Source organism: Onychostoma macrolepis, chromosome 20 (genome assembly GCF_012432095.1).
Source record: "Onychostoma macrolepis isolate SWU-2019 chromosome 20, ASM1243209v1, whole genome shotgun sequence".
Lineage (NCBI taxonomy): Eukaryota > Metazoa > Chordata > Actinopteri > Cypriniformes > Cyprinidae > Onychostoma > Onychostoma macrolepis.
Genome location: NC_081174.1, coordinates 10,072,947 through 10,097,062, shown reverse-complemented (window position 1 = coordinate 10,097,062; position 24,116 = coordinate 10,072,947). Strand labels below are relative to the sequence as shown.

The following is a 24,116-nucleotide window of genomic DNA, read 5'->3' as shown; positions in this document are numbered from 1 at the left end:
CAAATTTTTATAACAGATGCTCGTGTGTTTTGGAGATGTTTGTTAGGATCATGATGTTTGTGTACATATGGCCATCAGACACTCCAGACATAGACACAATTGCGTGTTCTGACCACTGATCTACTATAGATCAATGGTTCTAACAGAACTATTCACTGATGTTGCTGAGCCGTCTTCAGATCGAGTTTCCACACGTTAAGAATGTTTATATTTTTCATTAGTATTTTGGTGTGTAGTGATTCTGAATGGATCCGTAGTAGTTTATATGCAGTCCTATGGCATTTCCCTGTGTTCTTGTTTGGTGTGGAAGGTTGATTTGTGCTTATTTTTTTTTTAATTACTGTATAATTGAGCTTTATGTACTTTTATGTTGCATAGAATATCTGCAGCGACATTTTTGCCAAGTATGTTTGCAAAAAAGAACACGGAATGTTTAAATCAATCTTGAATTTGTTTTTGTTTAAAAATAATTACATGGAATTGAAAAGTATTAGAATACAAAGGTTTTAGTGAATAGAAAATGTTGGGGGGCTTGCATTATTGATTTGGAGAGGAGGGGGTCTTGGAGTGAAAAAGGTTGAGAACCACTGCTTTAGGTAAATGCAGACCCTGTTCTACGGGGCTACTAAGAAATGAACTTTTTTTTTTTTTATTAAAAAAAATAATAGTTAAATTAATGCAATATAAAGATGAATCCCCAAAAGCTTTGTATTTGTTTATTTATTTTATATGTAGTTTATTTATTTATTTATTTTTCAATTGGCAGATCTCGGTGAGTTTCTCATTTGAAAAGTAGATCTCCATACAAAAAAGCATGGGCACCCCTGCACTAGACAATGACTTTTCCCCAAACATTACTAATCCTATGAACAATATTAAAGGGTTAGTTCACTCAAAAATGAAAATTAGCCCATGCTTTTGCCCTCAAGGCATCCTAGCTGTGTATGACTTTCTTCTTTCAGACAAATCCAATCGAAGTTATATAAAAAACTGTCCTGGCTCTTCCAAGCTTTATAATGGTAGTGGACGGGTGTATTCAACAGTCCAAAAGTAGTCAAATAAAGCGCATCCATCCATAATAAAATGTGCCTCACATGGCTCCAGAGGGTGAATAAAGGCCTCCTGTAGTGAATCGATGCGTTTTTGTAAGAAAAATATCCATTTTTAAAACATTATAAACACTTTTCTCTCATTTCCGCTAACTGTTATACAGTACGTGTAAGCCGTTCCGGGCGGATGATGTAGGACGTATGTGTAGCACACGCGCCTCTGAGATATGCTAGTCTCGCGAGTTTGTTTACAGGAGCAAAGGAAGCAAAGTTTCCTTACTTTAGCAAAGGAAAACCAGTCTCCTCTTGGCTTGTATAGAAATCCTCGTTTTGTACTTCTAATTCGTGACTGGTGTTTTGTTTTGTTTTGTTCTCTCCTCTGCGCTTCTGCGTTTGTCACTAATCACTACGGCAGTTAGCAGTGAGAGAAAAGTGTTCATAACATTTTAAATGTGGATATTTTTCTTACAAAAAGCATCGATTCGCTACAGGAGGCCTTTATTCACCCCCCGGAGTCGTGTGAGGCAAGTTTTATTATGGATGGATGCACTTCATTGCACTTTTTTTGGACTGTTGAACAGAAACACTGCCATTATAAAGCTTGGAAGAGCCAGGACAATTTTTACTCCGATTTTTAATCCAATTTTTAAAAAAACTCAGATTGAATTCATCTGAAAAAGAAAGTCATATACACCTAGGATGCCTTGAGGGTGAGTACAGCATGAGCTAATTTTCATTTTTGGGTGAACTAACCCTTTAATAGTGATGTTTGGTTCTTTACAATTTGTCCAAACCTTTAATAACCAGTAGGACAATAAAGCCATGAAATTTGGTTGTAATATGTGCAGACCATTTACTGGATTGTTTATTGCTTGTCTTGCTAATGGCTGAACACACACTCTCACACACATGCACACACACCAGTCACTCGGGGGTTGAATTCTTCTTTAGCTGTGTCTACAATATAAATCTACTTCATTTGGCATGTACTCTGAGTGTTTGATCTTTACATCATTATAAAGCTGAAAAAACATTCTCTGCAAATACATTTTCTCTTTTGAAGTGTGTGTAGGTGCTATAACTGACCTCTGCTCTGTGTTAAAGATGGCAAAGACATGCTTGCTGGACATGAAGCCCTTTTCTATATCTCGCACCTTCAGGTTGTCCAGAGGAAGCATGTATTTCTTCTCTTTTTCCTAGAAAATGAGACAGACAATGGACATCTTAAGTTTTACTGAGCTGCCTACTTAGACAGACTGTCTAGGCTCCTTTTTAGCATTCAAACATAGCAAAGTTTTGAGAAACAGCCAGTAAAGATCCTAATAAGATTTAGTACCGTGTTAACAAACTGTAGTAGGAGTTTCTCAAAATTGGTGTCCCAAATAGGAAAGTTTTGTCATCATTTACCCTTATGTTGGTCTAAACCTGTTTGTCATTGTCTTTCATGGGACACAAAAGAAGAAATTATTAAGACTGTGCTGGTTGCTCTTTTTCATTTAATTACAATGAAAGGGGACTGGAGAGTTCCATCTTCAAAACTGTCACAAAGTCATTATTTATGGATACTTTTGTGAACCAGATCAACCAATTAATTGAAAAGATCCGATTTAAAACAACTATCAGAAGAATCAGACATCTCTTGTAAACTCATGAACATGCAGATGGTCTTAAAAATACATGACATGTTCTTCACATTGATGGCTTTGATGGTTCCATGAAGAACCTTTAACATCCATGAAACATTTTCATTGCACAAAATGGTTTTTCTGTGGCATTAATGCAAAAACCCCATTTAGAACCTTTATTTTTAAGAGGAAAGGAGAACAAGGTTGGATGTTTAAGATTTCACTGTAGCTCCATAAAACCTTTTTTAAGCTTGAAAGCTTCAACACTTTATCATTTCAATTGCATGGAAAAGAGTGACAAGCACATTCCTCCTTTGTGTTCCACAAAAGAAAGAAAATTATACAGGCTTGGAACAACATCAGGGTGACTAAATAATGACATTCATTTTCATTTTTGGCTGAACTATCTCTTTAAAATGGTGTGAACTAGGGAAGATGACCATGAGGAAGAAAGCCAAGAGCGTAGAAACAAAAAAAGAATCTACTGTAGATCCATGTGATCATCCTCAGGATGGCTTCAGGCCCAGGACAAAAAAAAAAAAAATGCACATAAGAGAAGCCACAAGTTTTTACTCTTTGAGTAAAGGATTGAGAAATAAAGAAGGAAAAAGAATGAGGAATTGAGAGATAGAGAGCGAGGGCCCACATGTGGAAGTCATTATTCGGACCAAGGCTCTAAAACACAACATTTCGTCTGAAAAAAAGAAAAGAAAAAGAGCTCCCCCTCTCCACCTCTCTCCTCCCTCTGTCTGTACAGGAGGGGCTGGGGTCTCAGGAAACGGCTTGGATTACATTGCAAATAATGGAACGGAGATGTGGGAGAGAAAGAGAAGAACAAGGGATGAAAGTGTGAGGGGAAACACTCTAAAAAGAGTAAAAATGAAAAACAGAAGGCGGAAAAGAACCGAATGATGCCGCTATCAGTGATTAAGTCTGACGGAGCGCCTGCGTAGGAATTTTCTTGGAAAGGAGTATTTTCTGCAAATCAACTAGGCCATCTAACAATGTTCAAAAACCTGATTGTTCTCTGAATTTGAACAGCACAACCAAAAAAAATCATCAACTAAAAGTTGACAAGCACCAAAAACAACAAAAACACTCATTAAAGCGGTCCATACATTTCGTGCACTGCATTTGAAGTCTTCTGAAACAGTATGATTGCTTTGTGTGAGTAACATACCGTACTGAAATTTAAGTTGTTATCAGTTGACAGATTGACAGATTTATTTGAAGAAATGTATACTTTTATTCAGCAATAATGCAACTGATCAAAAGTGAAAGACGTTTATTATGTTACAAAATATTTCTATTTCAAATAAATGCTGTTTCCTACATAAGTATGATAAGAAATGTTAGCTGAGCATCAAATCAGCATATCAGAATAATTTCTGATCGTGATACTGAAGGTTGGAGTAATGATGCTGAAAATTTAGCTTTGCATCACGGGAATAAATTACTTTTTAAAATCTATTAGAAAACAGTTATTTTAAATTTTAATATATTTTACATTATTACTTTTTTTTACAGTATACGTCTTCTCACAAAAAACAGTTTTTATAAGACTTTGAATATTGCACACTTTTATGGAGCACAGTTGTTTGGAGCACTTTTACTTTCCTTTGTGGCGCTTGACAGGCCCTGATCACTATGAAGTATCAATGAGTTGTGCAACAATTCATTAAAAAAACAGCATATGGGTTTGTAAGAACGAGGGTAAGCAAACAATGACAGAATTTTTAATTTTTGGTAAACTATTCCTTTAAACTACTACACTATCTTTCGTTGTCCTCCTTGACTCCTTGCACCCCTCAAAAACTTTCTCTCTTTTTTCATTCCAGAGGGGCCCACTTCCTGCCTGAGTTTTTAGAGGCTGAAAAAAAAAGTTAGAAATGACAGGCTGGCGTTAAGAATACAACATCTGGTACCGCTTTAGTGAGAGAGTGAGAGAGAGTGAGTGAGAAAGAGAGGGAGAGATGGGGCAGGGAAGTCCGGAGGATGGCTGGGAGTACCGAGAGAGGACGGAGGGAGAAAGACAGGAGTGGATAGGAGCGAGTCGGACCAAAAGATTGAAAGAAAGAGAGGAATTGAGAAATAACGGACCACTCCAAAAGTTTATTCCCCAAGGGTCCCATCAACCCTTATATGGCCAGTGGGGTCCCTCCCTCTCTTCTCTCTCTCTCTCACTCTGTCTCTCTCTCCTTCCTTCTCTGACTCCTCATTCCCTCTTTTTTGCTATGCCTTCCATGAACGTCCTGCCAGATAGGCGGCTGTGGGAGCGAATGTGCCACGTCAAGGCTGGATACTGCAAACCGACGCGGGAAAACGGCAGCCGGGGACAAGACGGAACCAAGAAAGTCGAAAACGGGTAAACGGACATCTGGAGCGTCTCTCTCCGTCCTCTACATCGGCGTCATCCCAACTGAGAATGAGATAGAAGCAATGGAGTCTATTTCTGTCCTGTTTATTTTGCATCTTCTACCGCCTCCTGTGAAGGTCGAGGCCAGCAGGGTTGGACTGAGTGATTGAAGTAGATAAAGAAAAATAAGTGAAAAGAGAGAGAGAGAAAGCGAGTGAGAGAGAGGGTTGGAACTCCTGCTCCGTCATCCCAGTGTTCAGACTACCTGTTCAGGATCATACTGGTGTACAGTAGTCTGCACATTGGTTAGACTGTGCATGGACACACATCGCTGGAGAACCGACGCAAACTCTCAAACTCCAGCAAAAACACACACAAAACTCAACGACTGCAGGTGAAAAGTCAGACTCTGCTATGTTTGCTTTGTTATCTACACCAGTGTTGGTACTGCATGTCTCTGTGGACTCAAAGTTGGCGCTAATGACACAGAAGAGGTTCCTTGATTGACAGCTTGAATTTAGATGATCGTCCACCGAATAGGCGGCATATACGTCACATCAGCCACATTATGTGTAGCTAAACCTGGCTAAAACTAGCTAAAACTGTTCTAGTAGTCATTACCGTGAACACGTATGTACTTAGGGTTAGCCGTGCATACATATTGTTTATATCAAAGCTCCAGGTGTCTGGCTAGTTCTCCGTTGAACTGTCTCGAGATGTGCAGAAGGCCCTTCGTAGGTTTCGATAAGTGATTTTCCAGATCTCAGCATAATCGTTGTATGTATGCATGCTAACTTGCACGGCACAGACAAGAGGTGAAAAGACAGTGATTATACCGAATGCTAACAAAAGTGGAGCGGTGCACAAGTCATCTGTTTTCCCTCATGCAGCTCGGCTCAAAAAGAGAGAGAGGGAAGACTGCAGGAATGCGTGTCTGTTTAGTGTTGGGCGCTGATTAACCCAAACCAGCAGTCTCGGCCTATGAACGCCATCAGAACTGGGACAGATTTAAAGAAAGGAAGGGAACATCTGATGCCAGTTTGTACCGAAGTACAACTGAAGCTTTTAAGGGGAAAGAAGTGATTCGCTTAATGTGAGAATGTGTATGTGCACATATAATGCGTGAGAATTGCAATGTGATCTGCTGCAAAGGGGTGAGGGGCTGTATCTCTTCCTCTCTCCTCTCTTCTCTCTCTCTCTTTCGGCAGGCTCTAGGAGGCTGGATGGTGTTTGGACAAAGTCTTACAATTTTCCACCCAGGAATGTGTATGGCCCCAGCGAGACTGCCAACCACAGAGACAGAATGAAATGAAGAGAAAGTAAAGAAGATAGACAGGAAAAGAGATGGAGATATTGAAAAGAGTGTCAAATATTCATATTTTGAATTGAATTTCAAATTTAAATGTAATTCTTGAATTGAAAAGTCCTGGAAAAATCATGTACATGTTCATATTCAAAAGAAATAATGGATTCACCAGAACATGAGGAACTGTAAAGCCAGCCAACTTCTGAAGTCCTCTAATATTTAAAAACTCATCTTAAATTCAATGCTAATTTTAAAAGAAGCCATTATTTTAATCTAAATACCAACAGAGTTTATAATTCAGAGTTTAGATGTATTTGCATTTGAATATTTTGAGCCTGAAGGTGTGTGAGTTTCAGAAAAATATGCCAGTGTTTATACAAATTCCTCCGTTTGAAGTGCTGAGCGGGTTTTGAGTTTCAGTATTCATTAAAATTAGTGTTTGCTTATATAGTCGCATGCATTTGGCAGTCAGGATGACTGGTAAGCATAAGTGTGTCTGCGTCTGTGTGTGTTTAAGATTCTGTGTATATCAATATCCATGTGTGTCTGAGTGTGTGTGTGTGTGTGTGTGTGTGTGTTTGTGTGTTAGTTTGACTTGGGGGGCTTCCAGCTATGTCAGGGTGATCCAGACCAAATGCCTTAATTCCCAGTGGACAGAGAGAGACGGTGGGGGTATACCAGGAAAAGGGAGCAAGTAAAATAAGAAGCAAAGGAGGAAAAGAGGGATTCAACAAAACGAGAAATGAAAGAGTGAAATATAAGTGAAAACAAGAGTTTTATAATCTAGCAATGAGCTACTGCATTTACATTACTGTCTTCTTTAAGAGTACTGTGAATTTTCTGTGTCATTTTAAAATCTCAACAGACAATTATTGATTTATCTTTAAAAAATGATAAATGGAATAAGAAAAGCATGAAAATGTATGTTAAATGCAATGATGTGAATAGAAACACATTTAGAGGGCATGCGTGTTTGTATAGTAGTAACACATTATTTTTGTCCTCTCTCTTGCCGCTTTGCTTCCGGCTTCCGGTCGGGAGAAGCAGGCTGTGCTGCCATTGACTGAGAGCGTTGTCTGTCTGCCTGTCTACACTTGCTGTGCAGAACTTCCTGCACCTGTACAGCAGGCACAGACAGGCAGACAGATGGCAGCCCGCCTGACAGGCCACACAGTGTGACTGACAAAGAGACCGGCCAATGAGTTCCACCACAACCTGACAGGGAACTTTAAGCAGACCACTGAAAAATGTATTTTCCCATGATCATCATTAAATGAATTAATTTAATTTTGTAATTCAGTTACTTACCTCGTCATCTTTAAACCAGGACAGACTCTCTGCGGTGAGCATGAACCAGTACTCCTTGGCCCCTCCTTTGATCAAACTGATGTTGTTGATGGTTAACCAGCCCTTGCGAATCACCTGAGGGGCAAAAGTCAGAGGTGAAATGTCTGGGTTCAAAAACACAGGCAGAGGATGAAATTCTCTGGTCCTCTAAGAAATAAAAAGATGAAGGTGAAATTAAAGAAGTAGTCAAATCTGTAACCAGTTACTAAAATTCACTTGGCATTTATATTAGCACGATAGAATGATAGAATGATAGATAGATAGATAGATATAACAATAGATAGATAGACAGATAGATATAAAACTAAAGCAATAACAATAAAAGCTAGTGGGCATTGGATAAATGGAGGGATGAAAGGGTGGGGGTGAAGAAAGACAAGGAAACAGAAGGTCGGGATGGCAAAGAGAGGAGGGGGAAAGGTCCAAAACATCCCGTAGGAAATATGAGTCATTTGCTGGCTGATTTAAGCTGATCTTGACTTTAAAAACAGAGTTTTATCTTGTGCGTCATTCATTCAGTTTAACAACATTATGAGCAGTTGTTGTTTAGAAATTGGTATGAACTATTCTTCTCAAAATTGCAGAATATACTGATTTCACCTTGAAAAAGTAAAAAAAGATACCATATTGCATTTCTCCATCATACATATGATCTGTGGATACAATATTCTGATAACATACAAAAAAACTTCTTCAACACATTTTTCTTCACCTATTGTTTACCTCCAAAAAAACAATAAAACAAACAAAAAAATCTTTATTTTGTGACTGTACCAACCTCAAGTTTGCAGCACACACCACTTTTGTTCAAAATCAGAAATCGCAAAACACACACGCAAACATATACACACACAAACGCCAAATGGCCTGAGATCAAAGAGAAGTTTGAGATTCCAACCTGTTTTTAACATTAGCGCCCACATACACACGACTCATGTACTTACAGAGTTACAGGGCTGCAAACTGTAAGGAGGTTCATTCACAGACAGTACATTATACAGTACAGTGATTCAGAGACATTAAAATGATGAACAGGAGAATAAAAAGCAGGTAATTAGTAGAATAAGGTTTTAGAATGTGGTTTAGGATTTAAAAGACACCGCTGGGCAAATCAGGATTCAGAATAAGAGTTCAAAGGTCAAATAAGTCATGTTTTGGACTGTTGTGTATATACACTGATTGAGGAGTCTTTAGGGAAGTGTAGTGCATGAAAAACACACTGTACAACAACGTTTGGGGAGTGTTTTAGCAGGAGTCATAAAAATCTGAATTTCTGAGTCTCAGAATGTCTTTGATTTATGTGGCAGCAGCACCAGACAAAGGGTGGAAAATAAAGAGGAAGATGTGATTTTGCTGTGTTCAGAGGCATACAGGCTTTCTGACATACATACATAGCCACAAACACAAATGAGACTATGTGACGCTGGTAGACAGTAGGTAAGGCTTACAGACACTGGACTCGTACAATTTGACTGGATGGAGGAGGGGCAGCACCCTAAAACATCAGCAGAGAGGAGAGAATAAAAGCATTAAGGTGGCACCAGTGAGCATGGGCATCTCTCCTGGCACGCTGCCACTCCACATTTATTCCTTCAACTTTGTGAAATGTTACTATATCACCAACACAAAGAATACAAAATAATTTTCTAAGCAATGGATGGATTAAATTAGTAAAGATTAGACATGTACAGCAAACAGCATATACTGTATGTAGCACAGTGCACAGTGGAGGAGATATGAACATAGATCAGCATACAGTGTCCTTATGACATAACAGGAATGCTCCAGGTTCAATACTAGTCCAACTCTATTACCACAAAAAATAACTTTCACACCCTGAATGTTTAATAACATAGAAAAAACATTTTTACAGTCAACCATGTATAATTAAAATAAAGAAAAAAATAGTTTTTTTTATTTGTAACTTATGTCATCTAAATCATCCTGTTAGTCATGGTTTTAATTGATTTTATTACAGTAATCTCAAGTGAACGTACAAAGTTAATGCTTTGTAGCTATACTTCTGAAACAGTGTATTTTAACATTTATTCCAGTTGCTTACTAGACTGCAATTAGTACAATACATACATTTTTTGACATACACTAAAGTTTTGGTTAGTAAGAATGTTTTTAAAATTCGGTAGCAGTCATAATAATGAGAATAATAATACTTTTTTTAATAACTGTTTTCTAAATATTTTCAAAAGTAATTTATTCCTGTGATGGCAAAGCTGAATTTTCAGCATCATTACTCCAGTCTTCAGTGTCACATGATCCTTCAGAAATCATTCTAATATGCTGATTTGGTGCTCAATAAACATTTATTATTATCAATGTTAAAAAAAAAGATCACTTTTGATCAATTTAACGCATCCTTGCTGAATAAAATGATCAATTTCATTCAGAATTACTTATCCCAAACATTTCAATGGTAGTGTACCTAGAGATTTATTCAAATTAGGCTTTAATTGTTCAAATGATTGAACCTGGAAAATTCCTTTAAAATGGACACTGAAGATGGGAAGGAGCAACTCACAGAATGGACTGTAATATTTGTCCTTATATCCACTGTAATCAATTTTAGGTGCACAGCACAGAGCCATTTAGAATCTCCATTGGGAAATCATTTTTTGACATATAAACCAGGTGTGTCCAATCCTGCTCCAGGAAGGTCACTGCCCTGCAGAGTTTAGCTCCAGCCAGCTCCCCAACACTTCCCTGAAAGGGCCATTGAGTAAGATGGAATGGATCTGAAGAGAGGGGCATGCTACATAACCACCTTCAATAAATTCTTCTCCTTACAAGAACTCTTCTTGCTTGTCATTCAAAAACTGCTCAGTCAAATGTAGATAAAGAATACAGGCCACTAAAAAGTGGGCAGCCATTTTTGAGCTCTACTAGGCTCAGGGCTTTAAATAATTTGTAAGAGCCAATTTCATCAGTTACAATGATGAAACTCCAATGTTAAACATTGAAAGTCGATAGAAAAGGGGGCAAAAAACAGCCATCAGAGAGAAAGAGAAAAAATGACCATTAATTTACAGCACTTGAAATAGAAACACAAGCCATCGAGAGCAAGATTAATATGAAAAAATGTTAGACATACACATAAGCCACATATTATCTGATGTGAGACAGATGACCAAAAGAGCAACAGAGCTTGAGCAGAAAAGAGACTTCCTTCCAGAAAAGGATTGTCCAAACCCTGCCAGCTGATGCTTTCTGATTTATACCAGGTTCATATTATCAGCTCATAAAACACTGTGACTCACCTGGTTCCCAGCTGAAGGCTTCTTACTCGTTTGATTGGTTTTCTGTTGAGCGCTGAAAGGAGATGTGTAAATGGAGCAAAAATATTTCATGCCATGTTCTTAAACGTGTTTTATTTTTTTTATTGTTATATATATATTTTTAAAGACTTACTTTGCAAACCCGATAAAATCTTCATGGTTTGTGTTGATGTAAGAGAGTTGAATCTCTAGTGAAAGTAAAACCTGTTCAATGAACAAAGACATGAATATGCAAAACAAGATATGACATACATAAAACAGTCATTTGTAAGTAAACTGCTAATAAAGTTCTTTTCAACCACAACTACACCCTCCCTAAAAAGAGAGATTAATTAGAAAGGTTGTGTGTAGGTATCGGTCTGACCTGGTCTTTGGCTTGACTCTCTCGTTCCCGAATGTGTGTGGTCACTATCCTCTCCGTCTCCTCTCGCAGTTTTGGAAAGGACTCTAACTGTGGACAGAAAAAAACTAGTTAAAATAGAAAGAAAAATCTAAAAACATTACCACCACCATTTACATTCTTAACTTAAGTTCCTTGTCTTTTTGTCCCTTCTGTATCTTTAAAAAGAAGTGTGCATAATTGTTTTGAATGTGAAGTGTACTTCAAATCTTGAGGTATCTAAAGTACTTCAAGTATTTATGTTTAAAACCGTATTTGCAGATAATGTCAAATTAATTAAATAAAAGGCCACTTGTGTGTACATAATAGAGTTGTTTATCACACTTAAGTACACTTACTTTAAAGCACATTTTAAATCCTTTTAATAATCTTTTGTCGTGCTATGAAGTACACTTATTTTGATGCATTGACAAATATACTTAAACTTAAAGTTAATATATTTTAAATGTACTAAATTGCAACTTCATCATTACAAATGTGTAATTACAAAACATTTAAATACATGACAAGCAAGTTTCAATAGAAATAACTGTAAGCATATTTTAGTTTACCATAATAAATGCCATACTTTATACTTTACTGTATTTTAGTTTACCATAAATGCTTCAGTACATGCCATAAATCCAGCAATACACTTCAAATATATTTCAAAGAAAACTGAATAATGAAACTACATATAAGATGTATTTTAGTCTAATTTAAATTGGTCAAAATATCACTCTACAGTTGAGCTAATTACATTTAATATAAATTTAAACTATAATATATTTCCATTTAACTGCAACATGGAATAATAATGGAATTATGTGCCCAAACATGTTACATTCAGATCGTACTTAAGTATATCATTTCTGTAATATGTACTCTTTTAAAAGTTCATGTGTAAAATTTTTTACAAGGGGTGAACGAACCATTAGTCCATGTTATTCCAATAATAAAAATAGTTTGTCTTGTTAATCTTTCATTAACATGTAATAACTTGTAATGACTTTCCTTTTCTGCTGATCACTGATCACTTGGGTCATGCAAAGCACTATTTAAAGATTGTTTTAGCAAACTTTTAAAGTAAAATAAGATCACGCTGAATTTACTGGAAACATATTATACACTTCTGTAGCATTATAATTGTCATTGACTTAAACATGTCTATGTACATCCATTCACTCACAAAAGGATGTATAAGAGGATGTTTTACCTTGTTGGTACACTGTTGTACTGTGTTGATGAGCTCCTGGATCACCATGTCTACACACTTGAGACACGGCCCTTTAAGCTTCACAATCTGCTTCTTCACTATAGCTTCAAAGGCCATATCGGGTGTGAACAGGCCTGTCCTGAACCACCAAGAGCAGAGAAAAAATGCAGTACAGGGAGATAACATCTGAATATATTTTGTTATAAAAAAAAAAAAATAGAAGGAGAGGTAGAGAAAAACATATAGAAAGGCTCTATGTATGAAAATATTTTGGTAAACAGTTTAAGATGACTGCCATAACGGCAAGCATAATGAAAACAGAAAATGACTGAGTGCCCTTTTAAATCATTTGATAAATGTTTGTGACATGTACCTGATGCCATGGATGTTTTTAATGGCGTAACTGATCTCCCTTCGTAATTCTTTCTCATCAAACTCCATCTGATGTAGTGGAATGTGAACAGGAAATCAGCATTTGCTCTGATTTCGGAGCTATGAATGGCATTCAAGTAATTAATAATAATCAATTAATATTTTTTAAGAATCACCTTAACCAGCTCAAAAGGAAAACGCTCATGAAAGATGCGATTAATTTTGGCTCCTCCTGAAAGCTCCACTGTGTCCACCTGATCCCCAGATCCTTCGATCCGCTTCTCAAAATCCAGCCCAAAGTGCTGTATCAGCCTGGACAACAAAGAAACAGTATGTGTTTGTGTGTGGCATCTTCAGTTCTGGTCTTATCTGCAATCTGTTTGTTCTTTAGGCTGTAAACAAAGGTCTTGTTTATTGCATTAGGTAAAGACTAGCGTGTATGTGTCCATGTTTGTTTGTGTTTATCTGTGCATGTTTATTTATTCTCTGAATTAGTGTGAGTTTATGTGTGTGTGAACCCACTGCATTAAGGCCTTGGTCTTGCGCGAGGGGTCATCTGGGTTCAAGCACTTGTACTCCTCTGCCTCTTTATCCAGTGACAGAAGTTGACCCTGCAGTCGACTGCGTAATGCTGGTAATGTGTCACGAATGTGGTTGGTAAGTTGCTAGAGAGATGGAGAGGGGTTTAGGAGTAGAAAAAGGGAAGAAATACAATTCAAAGTATAATTTTCCTTTTTTAATCTGGGCACTACTATGTATTTCAGACATATTCTGTGTAGTATCATTCTCTTGTTACCTGATTGAGGAGCCTCTGTAAGTACGGAGTGCCCATGCAGTCTGCCATGTGTCTATATGCAGGATGTGACTTGAAGAACCGTCTTTCTGCAGCCAGAGCTGCACTGATGTCCTTTTTTCCCTCAATGTCCTTCTGACTACGGTTGACCACACCAACATAACCTGTAGTCACAACAGGGAGACAGGAATAAATAAAGTAGAGGGGAAAAGTTCTCTTCTTTCAGATACATTCTTACGATCAGAACTTACATACAGCCGCTTTAATAGTTTACCAGTAATAATAATAATTTACCAGTACCATGACATTTAACTAGGATGCACAGAATAAAAAAGGGATTGTAAACCCAAAAATCCCGTAAGATCTTCGGAACACAAAAGAACATATTTTTAATGAAATCCGATAGCTTTCTGACCCTCCATGGACAGCAACGTAACTAAAATGTTCCCAGGTCCAGAAAGGTAGTAAGGACATTGTTAAAATAGTCCATGTGATATCAGTGGTTCAAGTGTAATTTTATGAAGCTATGAGAATAATGTTTGTGCTCAAAGAAAACAAAAATAACAATTTTATTCAACAATTTTTCTCCTTTCAGCACCATTCATGAGAGTACCATGACGCATGTGAACCACTGATGTCACATGGACTATTTTATCGATGTCCTTACTACGTTTCTGGGCCTGGGAACATTTCAGTTACATTGCTGTCTATGAAGGGTCAAGAAAGTTCTGGGATTTTATCAAAAATATCTTAATTTGTGTTCTGAAGATGATCGAAGGTTTTACGGGTTTGGAACGACACGAGGAAGAGTAATTAATGACAAAATATAAATTTTTGGGTGAATTCTTTAATTAAAATATTCCTTTAATGTAATTAAAACATCACACATTTATCATCATGTAATGATTTTAAAAAGCTTTTGAATTTTCAAATTTGTCCCTTCACTTTCTTCAATCCTATTATATTGTGAGATTTTTTCTTTTAAACCTAATGGCTTTATGTCACAGTTTTTATCAGTATTGCATTTCATTTAGACTAGATGCAGTGGTTCTCGACCAGGGGGCTGGGGTCTACTAGGGAGCCTAAACAAACTTCAAAGATGTCCTCAAGATGACTCAAGATTATTTAACAATAAGATTTAGACAAAACAAGCTTTAAAAGATGCTAAAACAGATAAACATAAGAGATATTATTCCTTAATTCCTTATTATTCCTTATAACCTTCTCAAGTAAATCATAAACGACTGGAAAAGTCATGTAAATCCATTGGTTAAAAAGAACAGGATGCCTAAAGGACATTTAGCCAATTGTGAAATCTATTTTCAATTACATGAATTCTGAATTTAATCTGCATTAGTAATTAAAAAAATTATGTTATTTAAATATTGTTGTAGACAAGGAGTCAAAAAGCTTGAGAATCGCTGGCCTAGCCAAAGCATGAGCTCAACTCTGTTATGGCAAAAATTATTTCTCTAGAACTTTAGACTTTAGGAGGGAAAATGCGATTTCTTGAAAGTTCAGCAGTGTTGTGACCCCTTCACAACAAAAAAAGAAAAAGCCAACGTTCTACAACTAGAAGTAAGTCTGTATGCAATCTGCATAAATGACTGAGGAATAGGATTTCCAGGGTGTCTTAACCCTTCTCCATGGCTGGACTTCTGTGTGTCTAATGCATTAAGGCAGCAGCAGGAAGCATGAAGACTCTGCACCTGGCCCTGTTTTAGCCACTATAGCCTGCAGCAGACTTGCTTGGCAGTGGCCCAGGTCTTAGACCAAACTGCACTGGGCCTCTGCTGACAGCACATTTCTACATGTGCGCTGTACCTCTGCGTAGTGGCAGTAACCTGTTCTCCAGCACGTCCCTGACATCTGTGCCCTTGTCCATCAGATCCAGCTTAGTGATCACACCGATGGTGCGATGGCCTGAAAGAAAGATCAAGTACAACCGGAAGAAAAACAAGAAGGAAAGACACTATGAAGATGTGAGATTGCCAAGAGGGGATATAACTGAGGACAGACATGAGCTCTAACTGCTCTTTCCCACACACCCTGTGGATCCACGTCTTTGGCCAGTTTAAGAGCATCAGAGTTAGCCAGATCCATGTTAGCGGGTGTGACAGCCAGGATGAGACAATTCTCTCTGCAGATGAACTGCATGATCATGTCTCTGATCTGGTATTCAATGTCAGGGGGCTGATCTCCCACTGGTACTTTAGTTATGCCTGGAAGATCTATCAGAGTGAGGTTCAAAACTACAAGAAACAGAGAAAAACAAAAACAGACACAAATATTTGGTCAGAGATACTTATAGGAAGGAAAAAAATCTAAATGAGAGGCATAAACACCATTAAAAGGAGAGCAAATATACCTTCAGTATCATTTATTTTGTTTTGTGTTTAGCTTTTTTTTTTTTTTTTTTTTAAAGAAAATCAGTAAGAACACATTAAATTGAGCAAAAGTTATAGTAAAGTTAAAAAGTAAACTTTCTTTTTTATCACAGAATCCTAAAAAGAGATCATGGTTTAAACAAAAATATTAAGCATAAGCAATATTATCATTAATAAGACATGATTCTTGAGCATCAAAACAGCTGCTGAAAATTCAGCTTTGACATCACAGGAATAAATAATATTGTAAAATGATGACAATAAATGCAGCCTTTGTGAGCATAAGGGCATTAATGTACATCAATGAATCACTTGTTTTCTGACAATAATACCATTTGGAGAGTAGACACGAAGGTTGATGGAAATGGAGGATATGCCCTTATTTGTTCCCGTGACTCTGTCTGTCTCTGCTTCGATCTCCCGTCGGACATCATCGAAGTCTGTAAACTTCTTTCCTTTACAGTGCAGAAACTCGGCATGCTCTGCGGTGGAGAATGGAAAGTATGAATTAGAGAAAGCAGAAGATGATAGTGCCTTAAGAGAAGTGACAGCTAAACAATGTGTCATTCATGAATTAAATTCTCCACTCTCCAAACACTGACTGATTCTAACCTTAACAGGGAAGACACTGCCCTCTAGTGTTCAGTGTACATACTCTATATAGGCCACATGATATTGGCTATTAACAGATGGAAACTAGAGACTCTGACTAGGATGGTTTATAAAAACTAACCTGTGTAGAATATTATTAACAAAAAGGGACTTGATTGATTAAAGTCAAAAGATTTAAAGTATTAAAAGATTTAAAGTCAAAAGTAATTATTATTATTATTTTTTAATTTGTAGGTGTAACTGTGTTACCAAACTAATTTTAACGTTTTATATGATTAGACTTTATTTAGGCATTAAAAAGACAAGATGTCTATGTATGCAATGTTTTTTTTTTTTCACACATTTATTGTATTGTGTGATCTTTTGGAGTCAGACACCTCAATCTGTTACTACACCAATAGTGTTTCTATAAACAGGTTTTGAGTGTAACAGATAGAAGTCAATGACGTGGTATTATAGTAAAAAAACATTTATCAAAAAAAAAAAAGTATTGATTATCATAGTCAGGGAAGTGTAAAAACATGTACTAAAATGTAGACCAGCTTTTGAGCAGTCATCATTTTCAGAGAAAGGTGTTATGGAATTTAAAAGACTGAAACTGAAAAAAAAAAATGCAGCTTAAATTGGATTTATGATCATTATTTTATATAGGGTATACATAATTAGTTATTTGTTGAACGTGTGTGTGTGTGCGTGTTTTGAGTGTTATACATTTTGGATTGGTTGTTAGTTGTTAGTTAGGGCCGCAGTAAAAGTATAACCAAAAAGTAGTATATGTACCTGAAGTTGAACTGATGAGCTGAAGGACAAGTGGTCTCCTTGTAACAATTCCTGAGCCTCTAGGCAGGAAATCTCTGAAAAGGTAGCATTGAGCATTATGTCAAAAAAGCTTACACATACGAAAAAACATACAACAGGCAGACAAATCCTCATACAAGCCAAAGTAAAACTCTCCTTCCAAAAAACAAAACAAAAACCCTACACATAAAACTTCCCTCACATGATACACTGACAGTCCCTGTCTGAGGCACAGTGCCAGAGACTCTGTCACTGCATACTTGGACTAGTCCAGTCTTACAGTGAAACCATAAACCTCGTCCCACCCTTCATGACCCTCATACTCTGATATTTATGGCACGTTTACACACAACTTGTACTGGCCTGTACATTTACAAATGAGTTGTGAGACAATCTATCTTTAAATAATCAGAAAGTAGTGAATTCATAATCCAGAACCAGTTCATTTTCACCATCTACAGTATGTGCAGAGGATATGAGTGCTGTCTATAAATAAAACAGTCCAGTAGAGGAACTGCAGCTGGATATTCTTCATGGGTGATGTTAAAAAAAACTTACCCCTGTTTAAAGTGCAGAGATATCTAAATAAACCAATCATAGTTTGATTACACCAAAAAGTGTAAACACCATTATAGCTCTATTTGTTAGCTTCTGGTTGATTCATGGTGTGGAACCGTTTGTCTTTGATTTTTCTTCAATATATTTTGAAAGCAACAATACAATGATAGGAAAAGTTAGCCTTTTCCATGGAAAAATGTGGTTTCCATTTGGTCTGATGAATCCCAGGCTTGAGATGAAGTCACTATGGATGATAAAGATGATAGTGGAAATAGGGTGTGCGCAGATCTAAAACAGAACTTTTGCCCAAAATAGAGGGGAAGTCCCACTGGATTAGACCTAGTTAAAGGCATCCAGGGAGAGGGGCAAAATGCAGGTAAAATCATCCATGGTATAAAGTGCTGCAGTGATGATGTACTTTGTAGGCCAAACCGGAAGTAGCAAAACCTAATACAATATTTAGTTTTTTTTTTTTTTTTTAACTCTTTAAAAACCGTTAAAAACATTTTCCCTTAAAGCTTGAGTCAGAATAGTTTGCAAGAGCGCAATTATAAACATAAAGATTTATCTAGTCTTTTTCAAGACTGCTAACAACTTTTTTTTTTTTTAAATCACAAAGGGGGCATTACTGATGTATTCTGTTGTAAAATAAATGTGAAAATGTTTTTTGCTTTTGTAAACCACAGACCTTATTTCAGACATTTAACCAAAACCCCATTCAAAAAAACTAATTTTTGGGTTTTGGATTACGAAAATATGTCATCCCTGCAGCACTATTGCTAATAGGCTACTACAAATTGTTGGAGGTGTTTGCTAAATCACGTATGACTATTAGTATTCCTCATAGTTACAGTAGGGTTACAGATTTGAACAAACCACTAAGTATTGAACTTGAGTGGGTAACTCATCTGTATATTAGCCAAGAAACTACTGTATATGAACCAGCAGGCCAGCCTGTGGTATTTAGCTTGAACCCAGGCAGTGAGTCATCTGTGTGTTTGACACATGGCTCACTCTTCTTCAACAATGTCCTTTACATTCCCAGTCATTCCCAATACTTACCCTTGACCTCCCTTTTCTAACCCCCTCAACAAAGCCCCTCTTGACTCAAATTCTCCAGCCTCATCTTCTCCTCCTTCTCTTTCTTCCTTTCTTCTTCACTATCCGCTTATTTCATCCTGTCCCTTCCCCAGTACCCAGCTTGCATTACTGTAGTAAACAGATATGTACAATAATGCAGAATTGTGCAATGCCTGTGTGTAACATAGTATGAATGTGTACACACTTCAGCGGGTGTTTAACTGAGCTTTTTCAGATTAAAATAAGTCATCATTTACTCCCCCTCATAAATCATTTTGTTGCTGTTTAGAAGAATGCTCACCCAGCTCTTTTCCATAATATGAAAGCATACTGTGACACATTAAATTAAAAATTTAAATTCTGTTACCATTTACTCACCCTCATGTCATTCCAAACCCACAAAACTTTCATTCATCTTTCAAACACAAATAAATATTTTTAATCACACTGAGAGAGTTCTGTGCCTCCACTGAAAGTCAATTTCACCAAACTTGATGCTCAAAACATAAGCTGAAACGTGCTTGAACCAACATAGTAAGCACGTTTATGCTTCTGCAAAAATCAGCGAGGTTTGTTTTTGCGAAATACTGTTGAGCTGTCATTTACCATATTTGATTTGTTCTATGTATGTGCATTGGTCACTGTTTATATGAATAAAGGCCTAAATGAAATCTGTTTATCATATAAAGTGATCTTGTGTCTCTTCAGAAGACTTGGATTAAACGACTCTTTCTAAAAATTTCTTTCTAAACCCTTTTGAAGTGGCAAAGTTTTGGTGGAACGAACTTTGAACGGAGGGACAAAAATCTCAGGTTTCACTAAACATTTCTTAATTTGTGTCTGATAGATATGAGGGCAAGTAAGTAATGACAGAATATTCATTTTGGGGTGAAATATCCCTTCAGTACTTTTGGTATTTTCTACAGCTATATTCTAAACTTCTTATATTACTCTTATATGTTCTCCTTGGGATGAATCATTTGTGTTGTAGTGTTCCTCATTTGTAAGTCACTTTGAATAAAAGTGTCTGCTAAATTTATAAATGCAAATGTACTGTAAACCAGTGTGAGAACCTGGGAAGTTCCTCAAAAGAAAGTTTCCAAACCCATCAGCTAAATTTTATCTTAGCTCAATTCTATAGAAGATGTCTTCTACTGGTCATGTAAAAATCAACTACTTACTCTACTAAACCCAAGCACTATGCTCCCTCTATCAGTGAGATCTAATTTCACTAACCCATTTCTCCGGGCATCTCTGGTGTTCCACTGACTGGCAGTGATACTGAGATAACAGATGGCTGAGGGTGCACTGCTCTCCTCCATTCATATATAACTCATTGCTATGGATACGTGTACTCATTATTTCCTGTGCATGAGCTCTAAGTAGGCCATCATATGACCGCACCACAGAAGTTCATTCTGATACATAAATGATTCCACTTCATTCCAACATCATTTCATTCAAAGAAACAAACCTATCGTATGGCTTGAGAAGACAGAATATAGCACTGCTCATGCATTGCTCATATTATTGCACATGACACTAGCAAAGGTCATGAGTTTGATTCCCAAGGAATGCAAGAACTGATTGAAATATATTTAAAAAAAAATATCTGCCAAATTCATAAATGTAAATTGTGATTTTATAGCATTTCTGTAGCTCAAAAACTAGATATGCCAAGGTCATGGGACAATGCATGACCTGAAATTTAAGTCACTTTATTCATAAATATATACGGACAGGAAGGATCAACCTAGACATTCAGCTAGCTAACTCCTGTTGTGTTCTATGGAAGAAAACATACATTTTGAGTAAAATGAGGATAAGCTGAGAATTTTTCATTCTCCACATATCACTTAATTAAGGAAATTTAAGAATTCGTCGTCCTGAGTTATGAGAGTCTACCTTTTTAAACTCTGGTACAGTTCACCTAAAATATGAATGCAATACAGACCAAAGACTTCTAAATGAACCAAAAACATTCTCTTCTCCTCGTAGGAGCTATGTTGCCCATTACAGTTCAGCACTAGGCATTGAAACCTCCATCTCCTTGCAGGAGATCTTCATTTGTGTGTGCAACTAAGGTATTTCTGGTGCTGTTTTGACTCCTTTATGCATTTTATAAGATTGCATAAAGTACTCGACTGGTAAAAATACCACATATGTACACACAACATACAGTGAGCACATTTAGCCCAGTACACAGCATTGTTTTGGAATGTTTGGTAGATTCTAAAAAAGAACCAAACTAAGTGTGAACACACTAAATCTGTGCTGACAACTTGCTTTTCCCTGCAAAGTGCTGTAGGTTCAATCTGTTTTGACATTTGTACAATTCCACATATTTATGGCTATTTACATTACCAACTGTAATTAGTTGTAATGCAATGACACACGGGTTATAGCTGTCATCAAGTGTCATCAAGTCATCATCATCATTATGATTTAGTACAGCTTCAGAGATAAATAGTACTGCATGTGCAAGACCTCTTAGGGTGTTTCAGAGATGACTGAATTTTGACATACAGTTTGTGTAATTGCTCCAAGAGAACTTAAAATCTTTGGTCAACATAACATGTTCTTTATAATAAGCCATAAAGAATGTAAGAGAATCATTCAAAAATAACAAACTGTCTAGCAAAAAAAGTAAACTGGGTCTTCAACAACTGCCTGAGAGTATGTTGCCTCAACACACTGACCGAGATTTTAGGATGATGGTCAGAGCGCTTGAGTGCCTCCCTCTCAGATAAGCAAGCAGCTTGTTCTCAGTCCGACACACTTATCTTAAGCAGGCGATATCCACTTCAATTCAGCTCACCAAACTGATATGCACTGAGCAAACAATAGCTTTCACTAACAATCACAGCTTCCTGTTGGACAGGCCCAGTCTTTCCATGCGGAAATCAGCATGCAAAGAGAAGATCCTGTGGGCTCCTCTTGCATAAAGAAAATAAAAGATTATTAAAGACTTGAAACTGTGTGCCTTTCAGCGATTCTTAACGGGGTCACACAATAAAAAAACTTTAAAAGTTTGGCATCATGAAGATGTTTTTGAAGGCTCTTATGCTCACTAAAGCTACATTTATTTGATAAAAAATACAGTAAAATAGTAACACTGTAATTGTTATTACAATTTAAATGGTTTTCTTTTTTAATATATTTTCAAATGCAATTTATTCCTCTGATGGCATAGCTGAATTTCAGCAGCAGTTACTCTAGTCTTCAGTGTCACATTATTCTATATTGTGTTTTTGGGGGAATTTATATATATATATATATATATATATATATATATATAATTACACTGTTGATTACCCCTACACCTCTTAAAGCTAACCATAACACCAAACAAATACCTAACAATTAATTCTTTATTTTATAATTATTTTTTAACTTATCTACACAGCAGTTAAACACACCTAATATAAAGTGGGAACATATTTGTGTGTGTGTGTATTTTAATTTTACACTTACTTTGAGCACTTTAGACACTGTTAGTTAGAAAGTTAGAATAAAGCTTACTATTAGTATAAAGTTTATTTTCCAAAAAGTCACTTTTTTACATGACCACATGTTTTGAGTTCAGAAAGTTGCAGACGCTTCTATAGTACATCAGGCTATCTCAAGAGATCGATGGAAATTGACATTTCTCAAATGGCTTCCCTTAACAAATATAAATGATGGAAAAATATGTCACACCTACTAGGTGGCCAACCAGATTAAGAAAAAAATATCCTTAAGAAAAATAAGTTGCCAGCCGTATTGTCCAGAGAAAATGAAGTTAGTCTTCAGATTCTGCATGGCTCACGGACACTGGCTTGGCAGGCCATTAGACAGATGGAGGAAGAGGTAGTGACTGCTCCCGACTACAGATGAGACCATCTGCACCTGCGTCAGTAATACAGTTCAGTGCCTCTGCAGAAAAGTGACTCAATTCAACATCACTAGCCGATTTATCAGTCCATTTTGAGTTTATCACCATCGGCCAATAAGTATATCCACATAGCCATGTAATATTTTTTCCTCTTTTGATAGAATCTTGATAGGTCTATAATCAACCTTCAGTCTCCCTGATATCTCATTTAGGTAGGCTATTGACATTGTCTTGTTATTAAAAACACATGGTTTGACCCATAATCATGACATTAATAACATCTTAGCAAATCTCTGGTATGTTGAACTGAACTGTTAATTATAATCAACAGCTGCAGTGCCCAGTTATGATGGTGGCATACCTCCCCACAAAATTTTCCAGGACAGAGCTTTTTCCTGCGCTCTGACCCCCGACCACCGCGATCTGCGGCAGGTCCAGGTCGCAGGTCTGTCCGATGGCACTGAAGGCGTCCTGCAGCCGGTTCACCAGCGGGATCAGCTCCTCCATCCCCCGGTTGCCCATGGTTACGGAGCCGCTAGGATGCGGCCGGCGCGCGAACCACCGGGCGCAGCAGACAATTCAACTTTGCTATATTAAAATACATACATTAAAATTGAGAGAGAGCGAAAACCACGTGCCAACTTAAAACAAGGGAAGTTTTCCCCCCAGACATAGCATTTTAAAGCAAAACCACTAAAATAATACTGCGTAACTTAAAAATACAAAGTTTTTTTTTCTTTACAAAGTAAACGTATTGAACATACTAACCAGTTTCGTTTGTAAATCACAGGCAGTTTAATTACCTGAAATGAGTTTTTCTGAGCGTTTGGTCCTGACAGACAAGAGTAACGGCGCTCGTGAGCAGCAGCGACTGAACTTAAAAGCACACACACACTTTCTATACACGACGAACCGAAAGAAACTATAAGGCGACATATAAAGAAACCACATGAACTATCTCCAGTGGAAGTCGCCTGTTTTATCCGCTCGTTTGTCCTGAACTCAACTTATGGTCGAAACCTGACAGCAACTGTCCGCTCGTGGAGCGCGCGTGCGCGTGCTCGTGCTCGCTCA

The 24,116-nt window shown here is 37.1% G+C and overlaps 1 protein-coding gene across 5 annotated transcripts in view; it reads right to left on the bottom strand.

Annotated features, from left to right (window-relative positions):
• The window catches only part of dnm3a (dynamin 3a), a 41,855-nt gene extending 17,739 nt beyond the window's left edge, over positions 1-24,116 (bottom strand). Inside the window, exons 1-17 of one of the 5 annotated variants that reach the window (XM_058755504.1) lie at positions 23,846-24,116; positions 23,404-23,630; positions 17,513-17,586; positions 16,453-16,602; positions 15,782-15,985; positions 15,558-15,656; positions 13,737-13,897; positions 13,463-13,605; positions 13,117-13,252; positions 12,942-13,009; positions 12,569-12,707; positions 11,338-11,424; positions 11,107-11,177; positions 10,956-11,007; positions 9,149-9,178; positions 7,645-7,758; positions 2,136-2,245 (exon numbers count right to left, since the gene is read on the bottom strand). In XM_058755504.1, the coding sequence (XP_058611487.1) occupies positions 2,136-2,245; positions 7,645-7,758; positions 9,149-9,178; positions 10,956-11,007; positions 11,107-11,177; positions 11,338-11,424; positions 12,569-12,707; positions 12,942-13,009; positions 13,117-13,252; positions 13,463-13,605; positions 13,737-13,897; positions 15,558-15,656; positions 15,782-15,985; positions 16,453-16,602; positions 17,513-17,586; positions 23,404-23,564 (1,799 nt within the window). In that variant the 5' untranslated portion in view covers positions 23,565-23,630; positions 23,846-24,116. Of the gene's footprint in view, positions 1-2,135; positions 2,246-7,644; positions 7,759-9,131; positions 9,179-10,955; positions 11,008-11,106; positions 11,178-11,337; positions 11,425-12,568; positions 12,708-12,941; positions 13,010-13,116; positions 13,253-13,462; positions 13,606-13,736; positions 13,898-15,557; positions 15,657-15,781; positions 15,986-16,452; positions 16,603-17,512; positions 17,587-23,403; positions 23,631-23,810 lie in introns of those variants that run through there. The other 4 variants (XM_058755501.1, XM_058755500.1, XM_058755502.1 and 1 more) reach the window with 4 other exon arrangements.